The sequence below is a fragment of the Chenopodium quinoa genome, unplaced genomic scaffold (genome assembly GCF_001683475.1).
Source record: "Chenopodium quinoa cultivar QQ74 unplaced genomic scaffold, ASM168347v1, whole genome shotgun sequence".
Taxonomy (NCBI): Eukaryota; Viridiplantae; Streptophyta; class Magnoliopsida; order Caryophyllales; family Amaranthaceae; genus Chenopodium; species Chenopodium quinoa.
In genome coordinates this window covers 917,383-937,082 of record NW_018742815.1, presented here as the reverse complement: position 1 = coordinate 937,082, position 19,700 = coordinate 917,383, and the positions used below count along the sequence as shown (strand labels likewise).

The 19,700-nt window shown below is 31.0% G+C and overlaps 3 protein-coding genes across 4 annotated transcripts; all 3 read left to right on the top strand.

Annotated features, from left to right (window-relative positions):
- Positions 1 to 313: 313 nt before the first annotated feature.
- LOC110725450 lies at positions 314 to 2,957 on the top strand. The gene is made up of 3 exons (XM_021904929.1): positions 314 to 669; positions 747 to 845; positions 2,905 to 2,957. Exons 1-3 carry the CDS (start codon positions 351 to 353, stop codon positions 2,925 to 2,927), a joined length of 441 nt encoding a protein of 146 aa, XP_021760621.1. The 5' UTR covers positions 314 to 350; the 3' UTR covers positions 2,928 to 2,957.
- LOC110725383 (protein FAR-RED IMPAIRED RESPONSE 1-like) lies at positions 2,956 to 3,648 on the top strand. The gene has a single exon (XM_021904869.1). The coding sequence runs from the start codon at positions 2,956 to 2,958 to the stop codon at positions 3,646 to 3,648; it is 693 nt and encodes a 230-aa protein (XP_021760561.1).
- An 8,923-nt stretch (positions 3,649 to 12,571) lies between these two features.
- LOC110725609 lies at positions 12,572 to 19,364 on the top strand. Of its 2 annotated transcripts, XM_021905076.1 has the most exons (9): positions 12,655 to 12,993; positions 15,575 to 15,868; positions 15,963 to 16,188; positions 16,776 to 17,011; positions 17,122 to 17,325; positions 17,398 to 17,489; positions 17,576 to 17,686; positions 17,774 to 18,300; positions 19,067 to 19,364. In XM_021905076.1, the coding sequence occupies exons 2-8, from the start codon at positions 15,812 to 15,814 to the stop codon at positions 17,781 to 17,783; spliced, it is 936 nt and encodes a 311-aa protein (XP_021760768.1). In that variant the 5' UTR covers positions 12,655 to 12,993; positions 15,575 to 15,811; the 3' UTR covers positions 17,784 to 18,300; positions 19,067 to 19,364. The 2 variants fall into 2 exon arrangements, with proteins under 2 accessions (XP_021760769.1, XP_021760768.1); XM_021905077.1 differs by lacking the exons at positions 15,575 to 15,868; positions 15,963 to 16,188; positions 16,776 to 17,011; ... (3 more) ...; positions 17,774 to 18,300; positions 19,067 to 19,364 and adding an exon at positions 14,729 to 15,568 and having other exon boundaries at positions 12,572 to 12,993.
- The last annotated feature ends 336 nt before the right edge of the window (positions 19,365 to 19,700 follow it).

The following is a 19,700-nucleotide window of genomic DNA, read 5'->3' as shown; positions in this document are numbered from 1 at the left end:
AAAAAACAGATTAAATGAAAATAAATCAAGATAATAAAATCAGATCAAATACAATGAAATCAAACTAGATAACAAAATCATATACTATCATATAACTAATATATAAAGCTAAACTTTTAGCCAGGCGACGAGATAGCGACACTTGGCGCTCCAATTTTTCGCCAAGTGTCGCGCCACGTAGGAAAGAGTTATATAGAATTCAATTTGTAGGATAAAAAATTTAACAAAAAGTTTTACATACAACAGGTGTGCAGTAAAATACTGAACAACCGGTTTTTCGCACGTGTGAACAGTAAATTTTTTTTTTTTCCTTTTTCCAAAATAACTAACATCTTCTTCAGCAAACAACAATGGAGGAGAGAGAAAACTCCAATTTTCCAGATTCAAAGCTCCTTCACCAAGCAACCATGGAGGAGAGAGAAATCTACAATTTTCGATCAACAATGCCGGAAACCTCCAAAGCTTACAATTACGAAAACCTAATGCGCGAATTTCTGCAATTACAAAGAGAAAATCGACCACCATTAACGCAACATCCAGAGAAAACATGGAGTTTCGACCTCAATCAAACATTCAGAGAAGGTGAAGCAGAGAATTTCGTTGATGATTTCGATGAATTTAATGATGATAACATTCAAAACTCAAAAGTTCCAGAAATTCAAATACAAGGTAATAATCTAAAAAAATACTAACCTATTGTTTGTTTTTGCTTAAAATTTTGATTTAATTTTCAATAATTAATGCAGATATTGAAAATCAAGGTGTTTCAAATACATTAGAAGATGAAGATCAAGTTATTCCGAACACACTAGATGAAGAAGGACAACCAGTAGATGAAGACGAAGGTAAAATTCTATAAATGTGACATATATTAAGGCAAAAGTTACATATATTATGGCAAAAGTTACATTGACTATATGTTTATTTATAAAAGCATTTATGCATGTCTCTTGGTACAAAAGTTACTAATATCATTACAAATGTTACCTTTATTAATACAGAAGTTACTTGTATTATATACCTCTGTACTAAATAACTTATTCTTTATGCATATGCTTAAGTGAATAACCCTATGCTCCCATGTTCTCATGCCTCTAGGTACTTGCTTGTGATTTTGTTCATGCTGTAATTGTGATTTTGGTTACAATTGTTACAAGAAAATGCTAAATATCTCTTATTCTACTAATGCACAGATACAAATCCAAAACCAATAGATACCACTGGTTTAGATATGGAAGGATCATTAGTTGGAGTGGAAAGAGACACTTATCAAGAAATTTATGACTTGTACAGTCTACATGCTTCTACAGTGGAATTTTCAATAAGAAAGCATACAACAAGGTATCGCTTACACACATGTATAGTCACAGAGAAGTACTATGTGTGTTCTGCGGAAGGAAAAAGACATACTGCTGCAAAGAAGACAAATATGGTTCTAATGGTTGATGAAGATAACAAGGATTTAAAACAAAGAAAACCATGTCAAGTCTCCATTACAAGAACTAACTGCAAGGCAAGCCTAAGAACAAAAATGAATGATGATGGAAAATTTAAGGTGGTGTCACATGTGTTACAGCATAATCATGAACTAACTAGAAAGCAGTGGCATTATTTGCATCGATCTGAGAGAGAAGTAACAATAGAAAAGGCAGAAGCAATTAAAACAATGAAATCTGCTGGACTTTCAACAATGGACACATATAATTACATGTGTACAGAAGCTAATGGAGAAGAAAACTTGGGGCATAGTGTTATAGATCACCTCAATTTCTGCTCAAGACTAAGAATGGAACAAATAGAGGCTGGAGATGCTCAGACATTAGTGAATATTCTGATCGAAGAACAAAAAGAAGATCCTAACTTCTATTTTAGAGTGAAATTCGACAAAGAAGGTAGAATTTCCAACATTTTTTGGAGAGATGCAATGATGTTAGAGGATTACAAAATATACGGAGATGTTCTTGTATTTGATACAACATACAGAACAAATCGGTATAACCTTATATGTGCTCCTTTTGTTGGAATAGATAACCATTGGAAAAATTGTATGTTTGCATGTGCTTTCATAGACAATGAAAAAACAGAGTCGTTTGTGTGGTTGCTTGAAACCTTTAAAAAATCTATGGAGAATAGAATTCCAACCTCCATATTCACTGACCAAGACCAAGCTATGGCTACTGCAATTGAGCAGGTACTTCTTTTTCTATTACAATATCATATTCACTGATTCCACTCTCATTTTAAGTCATTTTTGTGTTCATAACTTTTATGAATATAAGTATCACTTTTGTGAGTATAAATGTTACTTTTGTGAGTAAAAATATCACTGTTAGGCTATGCATATGGCACTTAGAACAAAATGCAATAACACGATTTGGAGCCCTTAAAAGGGATAATGAGTTTAAAAAAATATTCAACAAATGCTTGAAGGGATGTGTGACAGAAACAGAATTTGAAGAAAGATGGAAAGAAATGATACAAAAATTTGATTTGGTTAATCATGCATGGTACCAAAGGGTGTACAATCTAAAGGAAAAGTGGTGTCCAGCATTTAGTAAAGATTTCTTCTCGGCAGGAATTCTTTCATCACAAAGAAGTGAAAGTACGAACCATGCAGTAGGATTCAGAGCTAATAAATCAACAACACTGACAGAATTCTATAGAATTTTTGTAAGAACCATAAAAAGATGGAGAAGTGATGAGAAGTATAATGAGTTTACCTGTAGCAAATCAATAGCCTTTACTTCATTGCCACTATCCGGAATGCTAAAGCATGCTGCTCAGGTAATTCTATATTCCTTTATTACATATATCTAAGAACTGAAAATAAACAATATAAGCAAATATAAAAATGATACATGCAAAGGAACATGACTGGTAGTAAGTTATTTCTCTAATGTACAGGTTTACACATTGTCTCTATTTAGAGACTTTGAAGAGGAATTTGGCTACTCAATGGCGACCACAGTACAAATTCTAGGGAGAACTGAAGAAAACATTATTCTTTATGAAGTATCGCTAGAAGAAAAGTCATGGTCTTCCCAACAGGTAAGTTACATACATGAGAGCCAAACTATATGGTGCACTTGCAAGAATTTCGAAGCTTCTGGTTGGCTATGCTATCACTGCCTCAGAATTTTACATCTACATTCTATTACAAGAATTCCAGAGAAGTACATTAGCAAAAGATGGACAAAGCTTGCAAAAACTGAAGTATGGAATAGAATGGAAAATAAGGATCCAAAACTCCCATATACACCATGGAGACATACAATGATGAGAAAATATTATAACTTAATCTTAAAGAGTCAAGAAAATGAAAAGGCAAGAGCATTCATGGAGGAAAACTTCAAAAACTGTATGAAAATGGTGGAAGACTTACTTGTGGCCGAAGCTTTTACAGAGGAGGTTGCTGCAAGTGATGACAATTCTAATGTGGCAGAGAGTGCTCAGAGTACTAATAATACTGCTTCTTCATCAACAAGTACAACCATACCCATTATATTAGACCCTAAGAGAGCTGTAACAAAGGGAAGAAGCAAGAGAGCAAAAGGAGCACTTGAAAAAGGGAAGAAATCAAAGCAAAAAGCATTACCAGATCCAAATTCAGAGTTTGGATCGAAGACACCTACTCTGCGACTTTTTTGAACTTGTAGTGAGTTTGGATCAAACACAATTGAATACTTTTTTGTAGTGATTTTATTTTTGTTTAATGCTACTATTGACTTTCATACAGAATTTTGAATTGTGATATGGAATTGCTCATGAACTATGAACATTTATATAATATTACACTGATACTTAAAAAAGTAATGCATATACTGGCAAAAGTGATGCATATATTGGCAAAAATGATGAATTTACTAACAAAAGTGACACTAACACTTACAAAAGTGATGCATTTACAGAAAAGTAACACTAATACTCGCAAAAGTAACAATAATGCTCACAAAAGTGATGCATCTTCTCACAAAAGTGTTACTTTTTACTCACAAAAGTATTGCATATTCACAAAAGAAATATGTCACTCACAAAAGTGATATTTATATTCACAAAAGTGACAATAATTATCACAAAAGTGTCCGTTTTTAAAATTAATAACATGGTAATATATATGTTAAACTTCAAGTTTTCATTTAAATCAACTATATCTCTGTATGATGATATATGATACACTTATAAAATTATAATCAGAAATAAAAATAAATAAAAATAAGAACAACAGATTACCAATATTTAATCATATATATATAAAATAAAATTTGTACAAACATTTTGAAAATATTAACACTAGTTTAAGTGTCGATATTTATCACTAGTTTCAACTTCCAAAAGTACTTAACTAATTACAACTTCCAAAAGTACTTAACTAATAACAACTTCCAAAATTAGCTAAGATTTAGAAGGAGTGTACTTCCGTGTAGCCTTTGTAGTTCGTTTTGATTTCGGAGCAGTGTCAACAGTAGGAGGAGCAGTTTCAGATTTCTTCTTTTTCTTCTCCGCTGCTGCAGCCTTCCTCCTTCCTTCAATTTCAGCAACATATGCAAGATCGCTCTTCTTCTCATTAAATTTTTCAACTTCTGCTAAGATATCAAATCTTGATTCGTTCATGTCAGACAACACGAGTTTTGCACAAATCTTAGCACGTAAAAATTTCCTCCTAGCAGCCTCACAACAAGAAAATAAAAGGCGCATTAATATGTATAAAACATTAGAATAAACATAACAAATGAATTAATTCGGATCAGTTTCAAGATCACTCACTGTTCTAAGTTCATCTACAGAAAACGATGTATCACCAACAAAATGCTCCATATGACACATCATATACACACCACAGTCATTATTATCAACCTTACTCTTCCGCCACACTAAATCAGCAATTTTAAACTTGTAAAAAGGGACTTTTTCACTCTTTGGATGATTTCTTCGTGCAAGAAAATCACCAAATTCAGAACACTGAAAAAAAAACAGAATATTAAAAACATCAAAAAAATAAGATTAATATAGAAACATACTTTAAAATAGACAATAACATACCAGATAAAAAGTCAAATTTTGAAAATATGTAATCATGTCATGACTCCAAATGATATTATCAACATAATGAACCAATTCATTCCATGATCAATCACAAACATCACATAATGTTCATCAACAAGAATAGGAAAATAAACCTGAAAAAAATAGAACAAAAGTTAGCATAAAGCACATCCATCACACAGTTAATATATATTAAAAATTAAGATATATACCAAGTCTGCACCAATAACATCACAACAAGAATTTTCATATGTAACCCATTCATCCCAAATTTCATGCAAATCCGAGACAACAGAACTAGCAGAACTATCTTCGTTCCCCTCTGATACTTGCAAAAAAGCAAACTAAAAGGAAAAAATAAATAATTGAAAAGAGTAAGAAAACAAATAACTCAAAACAGAAAGTTGCTTACACTTTGCCTCGCACCAAAAAAGAATCTTTTAGGACCACAAGTATCATAAAAACATGATTCATTTAGATAAATGCAGTAGCAATCAACTACTGACCAACGAACCAAATTAGGATGCACCAAAGACACCATATCCTCTCTTGGAATGAGAAAATGCAATCCGTAAGTAACAAGATTCTCACTGCAAGGTCAAACAATATTATTAATATCAAAACAAAAAGAAAAAGAAAAAAAAAAGGTTTCAAAAAATATGACAATTAAAAAAGAACTTACTTATTATTAAATAAGTGTTCCACCAGACAATAATCAAGAGCTTCTAAATATAATCGAGGTAATTTTTCACTAAAAGCACGAGAATTACTTTTCATAAATGGCGTAACAAGCACTACACTCTGACCACCAATTTCACCACAGTCCAAAGAACACAAACTTTTATTCGTTCTTCTGACTGAACCACCTCTGCCACCACCACCTCCACCATCTCCACCATCTTGTAGGGTAGACTTTGATGAAGTACTTGCATCAACTTTAAGTAACTCATCCACTGACTTCATTTTTATAAACTCATCAATTAAGCCATCAATAAGCTTATGATAATGCGGGTTAGACAAAAGCTGTTGTGTTTGAGACAACTCAATAGAATCAGCATCCAAAGAAACAGAATGTTCAACAAAACGACTATGCACCAACCGTTGCAAAGAACTAAAACAATTGGAATTCACAGATGAAAACAGCTCCATGTTCCTTTTCATATAAAGAAACGCCTCATGCAAATCCTACACATTAACAAACAATTATATGAGACCAAGAACAAATGTTTTATTAAAGAAAAAAAAAAACATACATCAGTTGCAGCACTTTTGATCTCAGAATCAGTTAATACTCCTTCAGGCAAATCGAAAGTCACACATCTTCTATCATCATCAATAGGAACCGCACAACCTTCACCCTTACTTAAGTTGTTAACATTCAAATCAACACACTTAGCAGAAACTGGATAAGTCAATTCATTCAAAACCCCCTGACCAAATCCACCAGCCTTCAACTCCAAGGACACCCTGTTCCTCACTTTTTTATCCGTCCAGTGTTGGATAAGAGGAATAGTGGAGTTCTCTACTACACCTTGGAAATTCAAACGATGAAAATACATAATCTTAAGCAACAACAAACATCCACTAATACTATCTTTAGCCTCAGAATTTTTGTAACTAACAACATAATTCATCAACTTTCTCAAAACAAATGAACACCAATCAAGATTTTTAATCTGATCAACATCATCCACAGCATTAACTAACCTAAAATTAACAGTCCTATTAGCGGTAGGAACAAGCATACTACTAAGAGCATGCATAACAAATAACCTCTTAAATTCATCACCTCCATCCACCAACTCCTTGATCCTAGTTTCTAATCTAGCCAAAAGTATCAACTCCTTAACACCAACATCAAAAGAAGCTCTCCATTTATTTTTCAATGCACTATCATCTTGAGATTGACCTTTGTAACTACCCTTCATTTCAGGAACCTCACGACCTTCTACCTTAGGCAAACCAAAAACATCACACACATCATGCTTAGTCACAACAAACTCCTTACCATCAGCTACACAAAACATACAAGTATATCCATTAAAACTCTCAACAAGCCAAGGAAGTATACCTCCAACCATACTCTCCACACGTAAAGACAACAAACCACCAAATCCAACCTCTTCTACATCTTTTTTTTGAGTCGGAGAAAGCCCACTTATAACCTTAACTAATGAAGAAGGTCTACAACGACATGTAATTTTCCTATCAGGCCTGAAAAAACAAAAAAAAAAGATGCTTACCACTTATAACATACTTATATACTGAAATTTTAGTTATCATATAAAATTAAACATGAATTATGAACATTTATACAAATTTTTATACTTATTCTCACAAAAGTGACAATCATAATCACAAAAAATGATACTCATGAGAGTCATGACACTCATTACATGGATATAATATTCAAAAAAGTGATTACTATCAAAATTTTCACAAAATGATACTTGCACTCACAAAAGTGACATTGATAAATACAAAAGTGAAAGATATACTCACAAAAGTAACACTTAATATATTGACACAAAAATTACATAAAAACAGTCCTATTAATCAAAGTTACCTATACTCTTACAAAAGTCACAATTCCATTCACAAAAGTATAGCAAATATACAATATTCTAAAACATAAAATCTTACTCGTCATCCTCTTTTTCTTGCCTCTTCCTTTTATTTCCCTTGGATGTACTTCCTTCACCTTTCAACATCTTTTTTCTTCCTGCATCCATTTTATTTACCGCTTTTTGAACTCTACTATAACGAAAACCTTTGATAGATCCTACCAATTAATTTAAAAAAAAACATCACAATAGAAATTTTGACAAAATTTGACAAGATTGTACCAAGCAACACAAAAAGATAAACATATCCACCATGTTTGCCACACTAAAATCAAATGCAGCATTTAATTTATATATATTAAACTGTAAACGAAAATAGTAGAAAAATACCTAAAATTCATGCACAAAATGCTTTCATCAATTTGATTGTACTACTATGAACATGCAATTTTTCATTTGGACATTTTTACAAACACCTAGCAGGCAATTCTCAAAATAAACCTAATCTAAGCAAAAGCAACTGATTAAAACGCACAACTAAACAAACATAGCACAAATTGTACAAAAAAAAAATTGCGAAAATGAGAACAAACACTAACCTAGAGAAACATTATCATCACCAGAAACCTTCTTCTTCACCATTGCAAAAACTACAAAAATCCAAAACAACGAAACCCTAAAAATCGAAACACTTCAAAATTGAATAAAATGAAATAAAATTGAGAAAACAAACCTGAAATTAGCAACAATCAACTTCAAAGTGAAGAAATTAAAGATCGAAAAGAGAGAAATTCAAGTAGCAACGCCAAAAGCAAGAGAAGAAGAGAACGAGAGGAGAGAGAAAAAAAAACCAGAGAAAGAGAACAGGAAAGAGAAAAAGAAAGAGAAAATAAGAAATTTTTTGGTTCTTTAAATTTACACGTGTGAGCCCAAGTTGAGCAGCCCAATTTGCACTTGTTTGCTGTGATTTTCAGTAAGTTAGTGAAACCCGCTTTTATTAAAAGTTTGTCAAAATTTAATTTTAGAATTCTATTTTCAATCAAATTTGGATAAAATTTTAGGATAAAATTGTGAATTTAGAATTTTATTTTCGATAAAATACCAATATTTCATATGTACAAATTAAATTATAATTTTATTAAAAAAATTATAACAATCATAAATTATCATATTAATTTATTTTTTGTATCATAGTATTTTTTTGGAGCGAAGGAATTAACTCAAAATACACCACATCCATTATTTATAATATATTCTAATAAATTAAAACAAAATACTTTACAATCTAATATAATTTTATTACTGTGTGTAGACCTGTCAATCGGGTCGGGTCACGAGTCATTTCGGACAGGGTCATTATTTCATGTTACGGGTCAAGAAATGTTACCAATGTTATTATTATTAGTCATTACATGCCTAATATATAGTTTAAATCATCACAAAACATATCAATTCCTAACTAATTTTGTATCAATGATATGCTTTAAAATTTGACATATGAATTAAAAATTTATCTTATTCAATAAACAATCCGGGCATCGCACGGACCCAAAACTAGTATTAGATAAAAAGGAATCAAGATAACAAAATCAGATCAAATACAATGAAATCAAACTAGATAACAAAAGGGAAAATACAAGTTAATCTGCCAGATAAACGAATTTTTGTTAATCTGATGGCATTTTTGTAAATAGATTGAAAAGGCAGTGTCATTTATTCAGTACTTTTGGTGAGCTGACCAATTACTGTTTGCTTTTTGTTTTTACTGTTTGGTGAGGAAATTACACATGTACCCCTCAACTAATACATAAAAAGACGCATATACCCCTCCACTAATACTTGAAAAGACAATTATACCCCCAGATAAACAAATTTTGTTTATTTGGGGAATTGACTGGGTATTGCTCATAACAAAATCATATTAGATAAAATAAGATAAGTTTAAATAATAATGTTTTTTTTTTTAAATATATACTTAATGAAATGAACACTCTTTCCAATATTAATACTTTGCATATAAATATAGGACGTACTTACAATTTGCTTATGTGAATTGAGGTTTTGTTTTAATTTAATTCCTTAAGATGGTTGACCTTTTTCTATATGAATACGAGTAATTAAATTCGTTTCCATTAATTTAGAGGAATTAAGATTCATACATTTGAGAAAATACAAATTAATCTTTATTATAAACAAAAAAATAAAAAAAAGTTTATCTAATATTGATTTATTTACAAAACATCATGCCGATTTGACTGGAATATTTTTTTATTTACATTAATGTCATTAGATAAATGATTTTTGTATATGATGATGATTAATTAGGCTCTCTCCATTAATTCATCAACATCAATCATGTATTTATTTGGTGTCATTATACACAATGGCAAATCGGTAACTAAGAAGTTTCCCAAAACTAACCTCGAATTTTTGTTGAGAATTTTCCATTGTCACCTCAAACAATAATTAACATGTGTGTGTACATGTACATGAAAGCCAAAGTTTGACAAGGAAGTTACTGGTTGTGTGATCGAAACTTGGTCTAGCTATATTTAGCTTCTTTTGCAAATTTTTTGTAAAATGTTGTTATCGTCACATTTTCACAAGTTGTTTGTATATATACAAGTTTTTATCTAATATCAACAAAGTATGGATATTGAACTTAACATGAGAAAGCGACAGTGCATACATAGGTTTTATTGTTTTAGTAATGAGGGATTACAAACTTATGTTTGCCATATTATAGAAATTTCACTATAAACAACTAGTATAAAATACAACCAACATCAACGATGGTGGATGTAACACCACTATAAACAACATCAACTAACAACATCACGTACTTTAAACAACTAGTCATAATAAAAACAACAAACAATTGTGTCATATGTAATAACGGATTCTCAACATCTTAATAGGACCCTGTGATGTCTAAGTTGGTAATTGAAATCATCTCTAAACTTCCATCACAGCATACTTTGGCTCATGATGCCTTGTGCAATTGAATTGTACTTTGGCTTGCTACACATGCCCTATCGGCCTATCACTTGGCTTGCTGCTCATGCCTTGTTCCTAGCGCGCCCTGACCAATACCGATAGCTAGCTAGGACTAGGAGGATGCTTTGCATCGCTTATATACTTAGGTAGTCTTAAAACATGTACGTTAGAGACTATCTAAATTTCATAGGACTATGTTTATTTATTTTATTATTGACCCAATACTTGATTTAATTTGTATGCACATAAAAATTCATAAAACATATACTATGTTTATTTAATTAGTTTGTAATTAATTAAGCCAGCCTTTAATTATTCCATGTGAACATAAAATATGAAACAGACATATAGTACAAATCTATTAAACTATTGATATGTATGATACTCATGATAGACTTAATAGTCAATTAGTGATGATAAAAGCAAGATAAATAAATTAATTAAGAAGATAAAGCAAATAACACACGCCAACCTGCTTGACAATGACAAAGATTGATTGTTGTCATGTAACACTTGTAATAAGTTTGTTCGACTCTACAAATTTGCAACTATTACGTGTTTTGACCTTAATTCTAGCTTATTGTGGCCTTCTAACTTGTAATTAAGTTGAAAGCTGCTCCCAAAATAAATAAAAAAGTTCATCTAATGGCTAATAAGTTCATATATATGATGTGATATTTATAGCCATAAATAGTTGGATAAATATAGATTAATAAGCTTCGGAATATATAATAAGGATATATCTAATTTTAATCTATAATATAATTTCGTATAAGTTCTGAAAAATTTTATTTCATAAGTTTATTAGTTGACTTCATATAATTAAGTTTACAAAAGTGAAAAATTAGATGAATAGAACACAAATTTCATAAAAAATTTTTTAAAAAAAGGAACGCTATGAACTGAGGATATACAAAACCTATATAGTAAAAATATACGAAAACGAAAATATAAGTATTTTTTTTTTCCATAAGGTTTTAGTTTTTTTTTTTTTGAAAATACCATAAGGTTTTAGTTACTAGATGTCGTCGTACTAAAGTGCATGTTTGAATTCAAAGTTTTAAAATTTGTAGTAGTACACATACTAAATCATGGATGGCAAGATTCATTTCAAATTAATAGACCAAAAGATTTTGGCGGGAAGGGTAGAGTAATACTACTGCAAAATTTTACACACAAATTTTGGTTGTAATTAATTTGTCCAGCAACCTAGCTTAAGAAGGTGGGCCAATAACAAGTGCCCAACAATGCAAAATGGCTTGTTAATGCATGCAATATATGCAAAGTTTCAAACATTCGATATGTAGTATGGTACAATTAAACAAGTTGCAAAGTAATAACCTAATAAATAAATATGATACATTAAGACACGTCCACGCGAAGAATGCATTCCTTCTGTCTTAATTTACTAGTAGATCCATTGATTATGTTTTGTGAGATTTTATGGGTTGAATAATGATTGAAATTTGCATGGGACAAGTAAAATGAAATGGAGATTGAGATTGAATATTTTTTTTTTTGTGTAAACGACTAATCAATTGATATAGAGCAAGTTGTTACTACATGCCACATCAGGTGTATGATTCACATCACTAGAAATTTTAGAATTTTTTTTTCTACCTTTACCTATCTACTTGCATCTTGTACCACACTAGATTATACTACATAATAAATTTATTGTATACTAGTAACAAAACTAAGAACACAACCAAATCATATATGAAGTATTTTGTACACTACAACAAAAGAGGGCTATAGCAACACACATTTTTGCAACAGTTTTATTAGTGTTGCTATAAGTAGACATGTGGCAACAATTTTTAATTTACTGATATAACTAACCATTTTCGTTTAAAATCTGTTGCAATAGAGAAAAAAATGGCAACGCTTTTAATGAATAAGTAAAAGATAATATTTGGCAACGGTTTAACCAAGAGGGTGCAAGTTGATATTAATGATTAATTAATTAAATAATTTCTAATTTGAAAAATAAAAATAAGTAATACAGAGTATTCGGTAGTGATTAAGCGGTCTTTTTTTTTTGTACATGAAAATTCTGGGGAACATGAAAATTTTCAATTAAGCGGTCTAATTTTTTTTAGTTTCCCTCTTTCTTTTCATAATTCACAAACCCTCTCCTAGTTCACAAACCCTCTTTCTTTTCCTAATTCACAAACCCTTTCTTTTCGTTTCAATTCCCCCTGTTCATCCCCCACAACTCATCCCTCTCTAATTTCGCACATAATTCACAAACCCCCTTTCTTTTCGTTTCAAGTCCGATTACAGTTCTTTGTAGGCGGGTTGAAATTGCTTGAATCAGAGTTTTAAATTCTTTCATTATCATAATTCGTCGTCAATTTGGTGTTTGCTCTCAACACTAGTGAACAAGGTTAGTATGTAATTTAGTTGTTTAAATTGATGTTTTCTTGAATAACTTATCTGCAATTTGATTTTGATATCACAATTATGTAGTTGGAACTTATGGGTATTGAACAGGGGATTTAGGGTTTCGTAAATTGGGGAATTGTATAATTTGATTATGAGAGTTCATATAATTCAATTTAATCTATAGATTTATTATGATTTACCGTAGATTTTGTTTTTCTTGTAAATTAATGTGTTTTCTTGGTGAGTTGCATGTGGCTGGTTAGTATTAGATCAACAAAAGAGAAATTACTTGCATAATTTTACAGAATTTTTGGGATTGTTAGACATGTTGGTTAATTTTATACTCTAGATTGTGACCCTGTTTATAATTTCTAGATTGGGAAAGATTAATAGTAATAGTCAGTTTCCACTTGCTCATAATTGCTAGTTTGTGATTTTTTTTTTTATTTTTTTTTTATTTTTTTTGTTTTTTTGTTAAAAAAAAGGAATTGTGTGTTGTACGAGTGAATTGCCCAAAACTCTTTTAAATTTGTGTACCTCATTTTCCCTATTTAAGTCCATCTTTCTCTTTTAATACAATGTCAGGAATTACCTTAGATGGTTACACAAAAGTTCCACCAAGGGCTTGTCTCTCAAATAATCAGAATCATATTTCACAATAAGTAGCTTGATGTTCATTAGTTGAAAGGCTATAGTTTAAATAAGTTATTCTCATTTTTAAATAAAAATGATTCTCAAACTTAAAGTTGTTTTGGTGTAATTATTTGTGTTAAGCAATAGTTATAATCACATCATAAACGCATGATAATCATCCCTTTTCCTTTTATTAGTTCTATTTTTATCATATCTTAAAATCTACAATTATATGGAAATTGGAAAATTAAGAAGTACGCTCCATATAGAAACTAGTTCGTAAGAAGTACTAGAAATTTATAAATATCTACCTGTGAGCATATGATTACAACTAACTTAACCACTACTTTACTAATTAATGCCACTTAAAGAACATGACTTTCGCAGTAACATAAGCATTGCAATAAAGTGAACTTTTGTTACAACATTACAACTTATTTAGTGTGATACGTAAAGTTTAGATTTTATTCATTATCCATTAGAATTGAATCACATAACTGAAACTATATCAGGACAACCAGACAAGATGATGTGAAGAATCATTAAAAAGTGAGTTAAAGTTAAATTTGATAGTGCACAAATAATAAAGATTTTAGAGAGTATGATTTTACTTTATCAATCTTATATTTTAAGGAGATTAAGCGTATGTGAACCTAAAGATAGTTATAAGCTAGAGATTGTGATGCCAAGTAAGTGTTCCTTATAGACTAGTAGCAAATTTCTTATTAGTCAGGAATTATTATGAAATGGAATCATGTCTACCTAACTTTTAATTCATAGTTAGTGGTTTCTTATTATTTGAAGTTTTATCTAAAGACTTTGTAACTTTCAGTCTAGTTAGTGTGTAAAACTAATTATTCTCTTCTTATATATAACTTTTGATCTTAATAATCATAACTTTATATGTACTAGATTATGGTATATAACTTTATAATTAATATGTGTACGTATTTAGATATCATTGATGATCTTTATATGTATTTGCTTGAGATTTCTATTTTCAACTTTAGCACTGTATATTTTTCCAATTAATATCTAACAAGTCTATTCTTTCATTTCATAATATAGATAGATCTCTAAATTTATTTGCTTGTGTAATTTAGGAATTGACATAAATTAAGTTATGGATCATAATTGGATGAACTATCCTAGAAGTTCGGAGGACTTTAAAGTTGCGTTGAATTTTTTCCTTGATGAGTCTTTTGCCAAGGACGCCATTGGAGATCAAATATTTTGCCCCTGTAAAACGTGTTCGAGGCGTTTTTTCCATTCTAGAGATGACGTGTATGATCATTTGATTATTAATGGGTTTGTGAAGGGATTCAAGGAGTGGGTCTTGCAAAGGGAGGGATATTCTTTTACAAGTAATGATAGGCAAAATGTGCATGAAGTAAATAATCAAAGTACACATGATGATATTGATGGCTTACTACATGATACTTTTATAGATGTCAGTGAAGGTCTAAATAGAAATCATGAGGTTGAAAGTGAGCCAAATGAGGAGGCTAGAAAGTTTTTTCATTTAGTGGAAGAAGGAAAGAAAGAGCTATATCCAGGTTGTAAAACCTTCTCGAAATTATCTTTCATAATTCGTTTGTTTCTCTTTAAGTGCCTTAATGGCTTAAGCAATGTAGCCTTTGGAGATCTTTTAGAGCTATTAATAGAGGCATTTCCAATGGCTGAAATTCCTAAATCATTTAATGAATCTAGGAATATAGTGAAGAATTTAGGTCTTGATTATATAAAAATTCATGCTTGTCCCAATGATTGTATTCTTTATAGAAAGGAATTTGAAGGAGCTGATGTTTGTCCTAAGTGTGGTACATCTAGGTGGAAGTCTAAAAATGTTCCTGCCAAAGTTTTAAGACATTTTCCCTTAAAACCTAGACTGCTATTTGATAGGTCTAAACTTTTTATTTCCACTAACTGTCTATAATATTTGTTTGAAGAATGACAAAGAATGGAAGTAATAAGCCTGAAATTGCCTCAAAGTCCATTTTAACACCTTATGAGAAAGTTAGGTCCATGACAATGGAAAAAAATGCCCAGAGGTTTAGAGAGTTAGGGCTCGACAAGATTGCTAAAAAAATAAGAACTTTGCAAAAGGAAAGGAGAATGTGAATTCTAATGTAGATGATCCAGACTATGTGCCTGATAAAGAAGATTGTGACCTCGAGGAGTTTGAGATGTCTAGAGAGAGAGATGTTTTGACTGAAGCAGCAACCTCTATACCTAAGAAGAAGGTTACTTTTTCCTTTTTTCCTTATTTTTTTTTTAATTTTCTTCTTGGGATCATGTTTATCTTCGATAATAATTACCTTGATGTTCCGATGTTAGAAGGAAAGAACTAGAGAGCAACCACCTAGGAAGAATAAGAAGCAGCCATTGTGCCCATCTATGGCAATGGATGATTTCCTTGTTACGCAAAATCAAATGGATCCAGCTGAAATACAACAAATAGAGCAAGATGTACAACAATTAGAGCAAGTTCGACAAAATTCTAAGCGCCCGCTTTCGACCATTATTCCACTAGAAAGCCGAGCAGAATCTGTTTCCGCACAAGGTTTGTATTCAATACTCCTCCCCTTTTTTAAAATCATGAAAAATCTTACGGTCTTGTAACCTTTTTATTCATGCAATCTAAGGTTAGAGAGCTTTCTATAATCTCCTTCTATAATTTGCTTCTTCTCTTATCATATTAGTAATGATTAGCAGTAAACAATGAACAAACTGCTAGCTAATTACCATTATACAATCAAACATAACTATGTATGGGTTGAAGTTATTTGAGTAGAGTTTTTGCTCTGGAAGCTGCTGTTGCTGCACAAGGCAATATGTGACTGCTAGTGTTGATCAAGGGGACCCTGCTAGTGCACGCAGGCTCTGCTGCTGTTGATGCAGGGCCTGCTGATGCATAAGACTTGGTTTCATAGTTCTCTAGAACTATACAATTCAAAAACATATTGCAATTTAAATTTAGTTGTCAAATTGATCTAGTTAATGCCTAAAAAACTATTGAATGCTTGTCACATGTTTACTTATGAACTTTTCTATGTCATGTAATTGCATTAATAAAGTTGTGATTGTAATCTTTATTTTTATCTTCAAATTTCTTATGAATTAATTATTCTGTTTTTACTTGGATAAAAGTTCCTAAGAAGAAAGGGCGAGGTCCTTCAAATTTGTTTGATGTCCATGCTCGCAAATGGGAAGATCGCGTAACTATCTACTGTAATGACAAAGGACAACCTATCGGGCTTGAAAAGGCAAGGAAAGAGCTAACTAGATTCTTAGGAACTATTGCTCATGATTACAATTGGGCTCCCTTGACATACACAAATTGGAAAAAAGTTCCAAATAAGGAGAAAATTTGGGAATTTGTGAATGTAAGTGTTCTTTTCTCTCATTTGTAATGTTTTGAGTGTATAACATAAGTTTACTTTTATATGTGTTTCAATACTGTATTTTATAACATAAACCTAACCTTTTATTTTAGAGCAAGTACATCCTTCCAGTTGAAGCTAAGGATTGGGTAATGGAGACTCTTGATCAATCTTGGAGAGGATTCAAATGTCGCCTCAAAAGGGATCATTATTATATGTATGACACCTATGAAGAGAGATTAAAGCATCCTCCTGAAAGAGTGCCTGAAGCTCATTACAAAACACTTTTAGCTTATTGGGGAACAACAATAGCAAAGGTATAATTGAACAATTAGAAACTCTCTAAATTTGTCTTGACTTTTATGCTTATTCGTTTTTATTTTATGTAGAAAACCAGTTTGCAGAATTCTGAAAATCGGCGTGAACAAGACAACATACATACAAATGGTCCTGTTTCCTTTGCCATGAAACTGAGCAGTTGGTGCGAAATACATTCCACATATATTACGATTTTTTTACTTCATGGATTCTATGTTGTTTATATATTTATTTTTGTTTATTTATTAGCTACGAAAAGATGGTGTGGCACCATCAAAAAGAAGAATGTTTGAAGAGACTCGACGACGAAAGGAGGGAAGAACTTATGATCGACCTTATGATGATACACAACAGAAGATAGTAAATACTATATTATTCCTATTAATTTATTTAATGAATAAATTTATCGTATACTTTGTCACCTATAATTTTTAATAATTGTTATAGCAAGCAATGAGGGAATTGGAAGCTTCTCAAGATGATCAGAGTGGTGAATCTATTAAGGATCCATTTGATGAAGTTATGGGAAATGCACGTCGAGGTACAGAATTATTACAAGGCCTTGGTGCCAATCGTAAGAAGCGAAAAGATAAAGGACCTGGTACCTCTTTGATTCTACCAGAAGAGGTCATGGAGTCTATCAAAAGTGCTGTAACTGCTGATGTTCAAAAGGATATAAATGCTGAAATTGAAGAATTTGCCAAGGAAAAAGAAGTTCATGCTGCACAAGTTGCTGCACAAGAAGCTGAAATAGAGAGGAAAACAAAGGAGCTTGAATCTGAGACCTTAAAACTACAAGAGATACGCATGGATATTGAAAATCAGCAAGGAAATATAACTCTTGATGCAGTAATATCAGCACTTGCACAACTACGCCAAAAAGATCCTAGCTTGACTCCGGAAATTATTGCAAAAGCTATCGTTTCAACAACTACAAATGATCCATAAACTATATTATTTAAGATTATGAACAGGTATGTTATTCCATTTTACATGTTACATTCCTTTTCTCTTTTTCATTTTTTACATTGTTACATGTGATTGAAGAATTTGAAATGGTGTATTATATTATTGAAGTTCTAAATAAAGTAAACACACTAGAGATAAGCAGCGTGATTGTTGGGAGTCTATACTAGTTAACTTAAAATACCTTTGCTGGCTGAGTTGGATGTCAGATTAAAGATCATACTTAGGTGGTTTGAATTATGTATTTTTATGTGTGTGCATATGCTAAAAAAGGCCTTGGAATTTGCAAGATGTTAAGAAGCTCATATATGCATGCTAGTGATTTACATATTTATTTAATATTGTTCAAGTACTACTTTATATGGTATAATGGATAATCAAGAAACTTGATCTTTGTGTTGTAAATATGTGCTTACTCGCAATTTGCTTAGTTAATTATACGATTAAAAACTCAATCTCTTTCCTCTTCTCGAAGATAGGCATCAAAATTTATGATCCTAGCTTAGCGAAATTGTGCTAGTATTTTGATATTGTAGTATCTATGATTATACAAATTTATGATCCTTTGATGTTACTTCCTTATACTCTTGTGATGTTGCTACGGTACCTCCATCTTGCCTTTTTTAGATGATTTTTTTTTTTCATTATTTACTCACAACAATAGTAATTTCTATTATTTTGATAATAATTTTCCATAAATAATTCATTTGATATTTATTTTTTTTAATTGAATATAAGAGTCTTATTATTATTATTATTATTGTTGTTTTGCAGGAGATTATTTATATCCAAGTATCAAGTGCTCCATCAAACATCTAAAGATCTATTGGAATTTGAGCAAAAATATTAGATTGGTTTTTTTTTTTTTTTTTTTTTTTTTTTTTTAATTTTGGTTTTGGAATTTTTATTAGATTAATGTATGAAATATTTAGATTAAATGTTTTTGTTGTTTGTAACAAATATTTAGCTTATCATTTAGAATTGATTTGAATTAACTACGTATAAATTTTTATGGAGAACTTGTACTAATCGATTATATGCTATTTAAGCAATTTATTTATTATACGCAGTATATAATCTATTGTTTTAATGTCAATTAAAAGCGTTGCCATTAACAGGTTTAAAAGTGTCGCCTTAGTTTCAATTGGAAGAGTTGCCATAAACAAAATAAAGTGTTGCCTTAATTTTAAACATCAACTAGTATCAAGCTAATAAGTGTTGCTTTAAATTAGCGAAAATTGTTGTTTTAACTTTGAAAATGTTGCCTAAAGTTGTTAAATAAGTGTTAGCATAAGTTAAAAAGTGCTACCTGAAAAGCGCTGCCATAGTTATTTACAGCAACAGTTTACAATAACTGTTGCCTAATGCATGAAAGTTGTTGCCGAAGAGTTTTAGCAACGACACCTAT

Bases quoted from the DNA above. Each gene is read 5' to 3' on its own strand.
- LOC110725450 (XM_021904929.1), top strand. From the start codon at position 351: ATGGAGGAGAGAGAAAACTCCAATTTTCCAGATTCAAAGCTCCTTCAC. The intron at 670-746 runs GTAATAATCTAA...TAATTAATGCAG, and splicing joins TCCAGAAATTCAAATACAAG to ATATTGAAAATCAAGGTGTT. The intron at 846-2,904 runs GTAAAATTCTAT...TCTAATGTACAG, and splicing joins ACCAGTAGATGAAGACGAAG to GTTTACACATTGTCTCTATT.
- LOC110725383 (XM_021904869.1), top strand. From the start codon at position 2,956: ATGGCGACCACAGTACAAATTCTAGGGAGAACTGAAGAAAACATTATT.
- LOC110725609 (XM_021905076.1), top strand. From the start codon at position 15,812: ATGTCTAGAGAGAGAGATGTTTTGACTGAAGCAGCAACCTCTATACCT. The intron at 16,189-16,775 runs GTTTGTATTCAA...CTTGGATAAAAG, and splicing joins AGAATCTGTTTCCGCACAAG to TTCCTAAGAAGAAAGGGCGA. The intron at 17,490-17,575 runs GTGCGAAATACA...TTTATTTATTAG, and splicing joins GCCATGAAACTGAGCAGTTG to CTACGAAAAGATGGTGTGGC.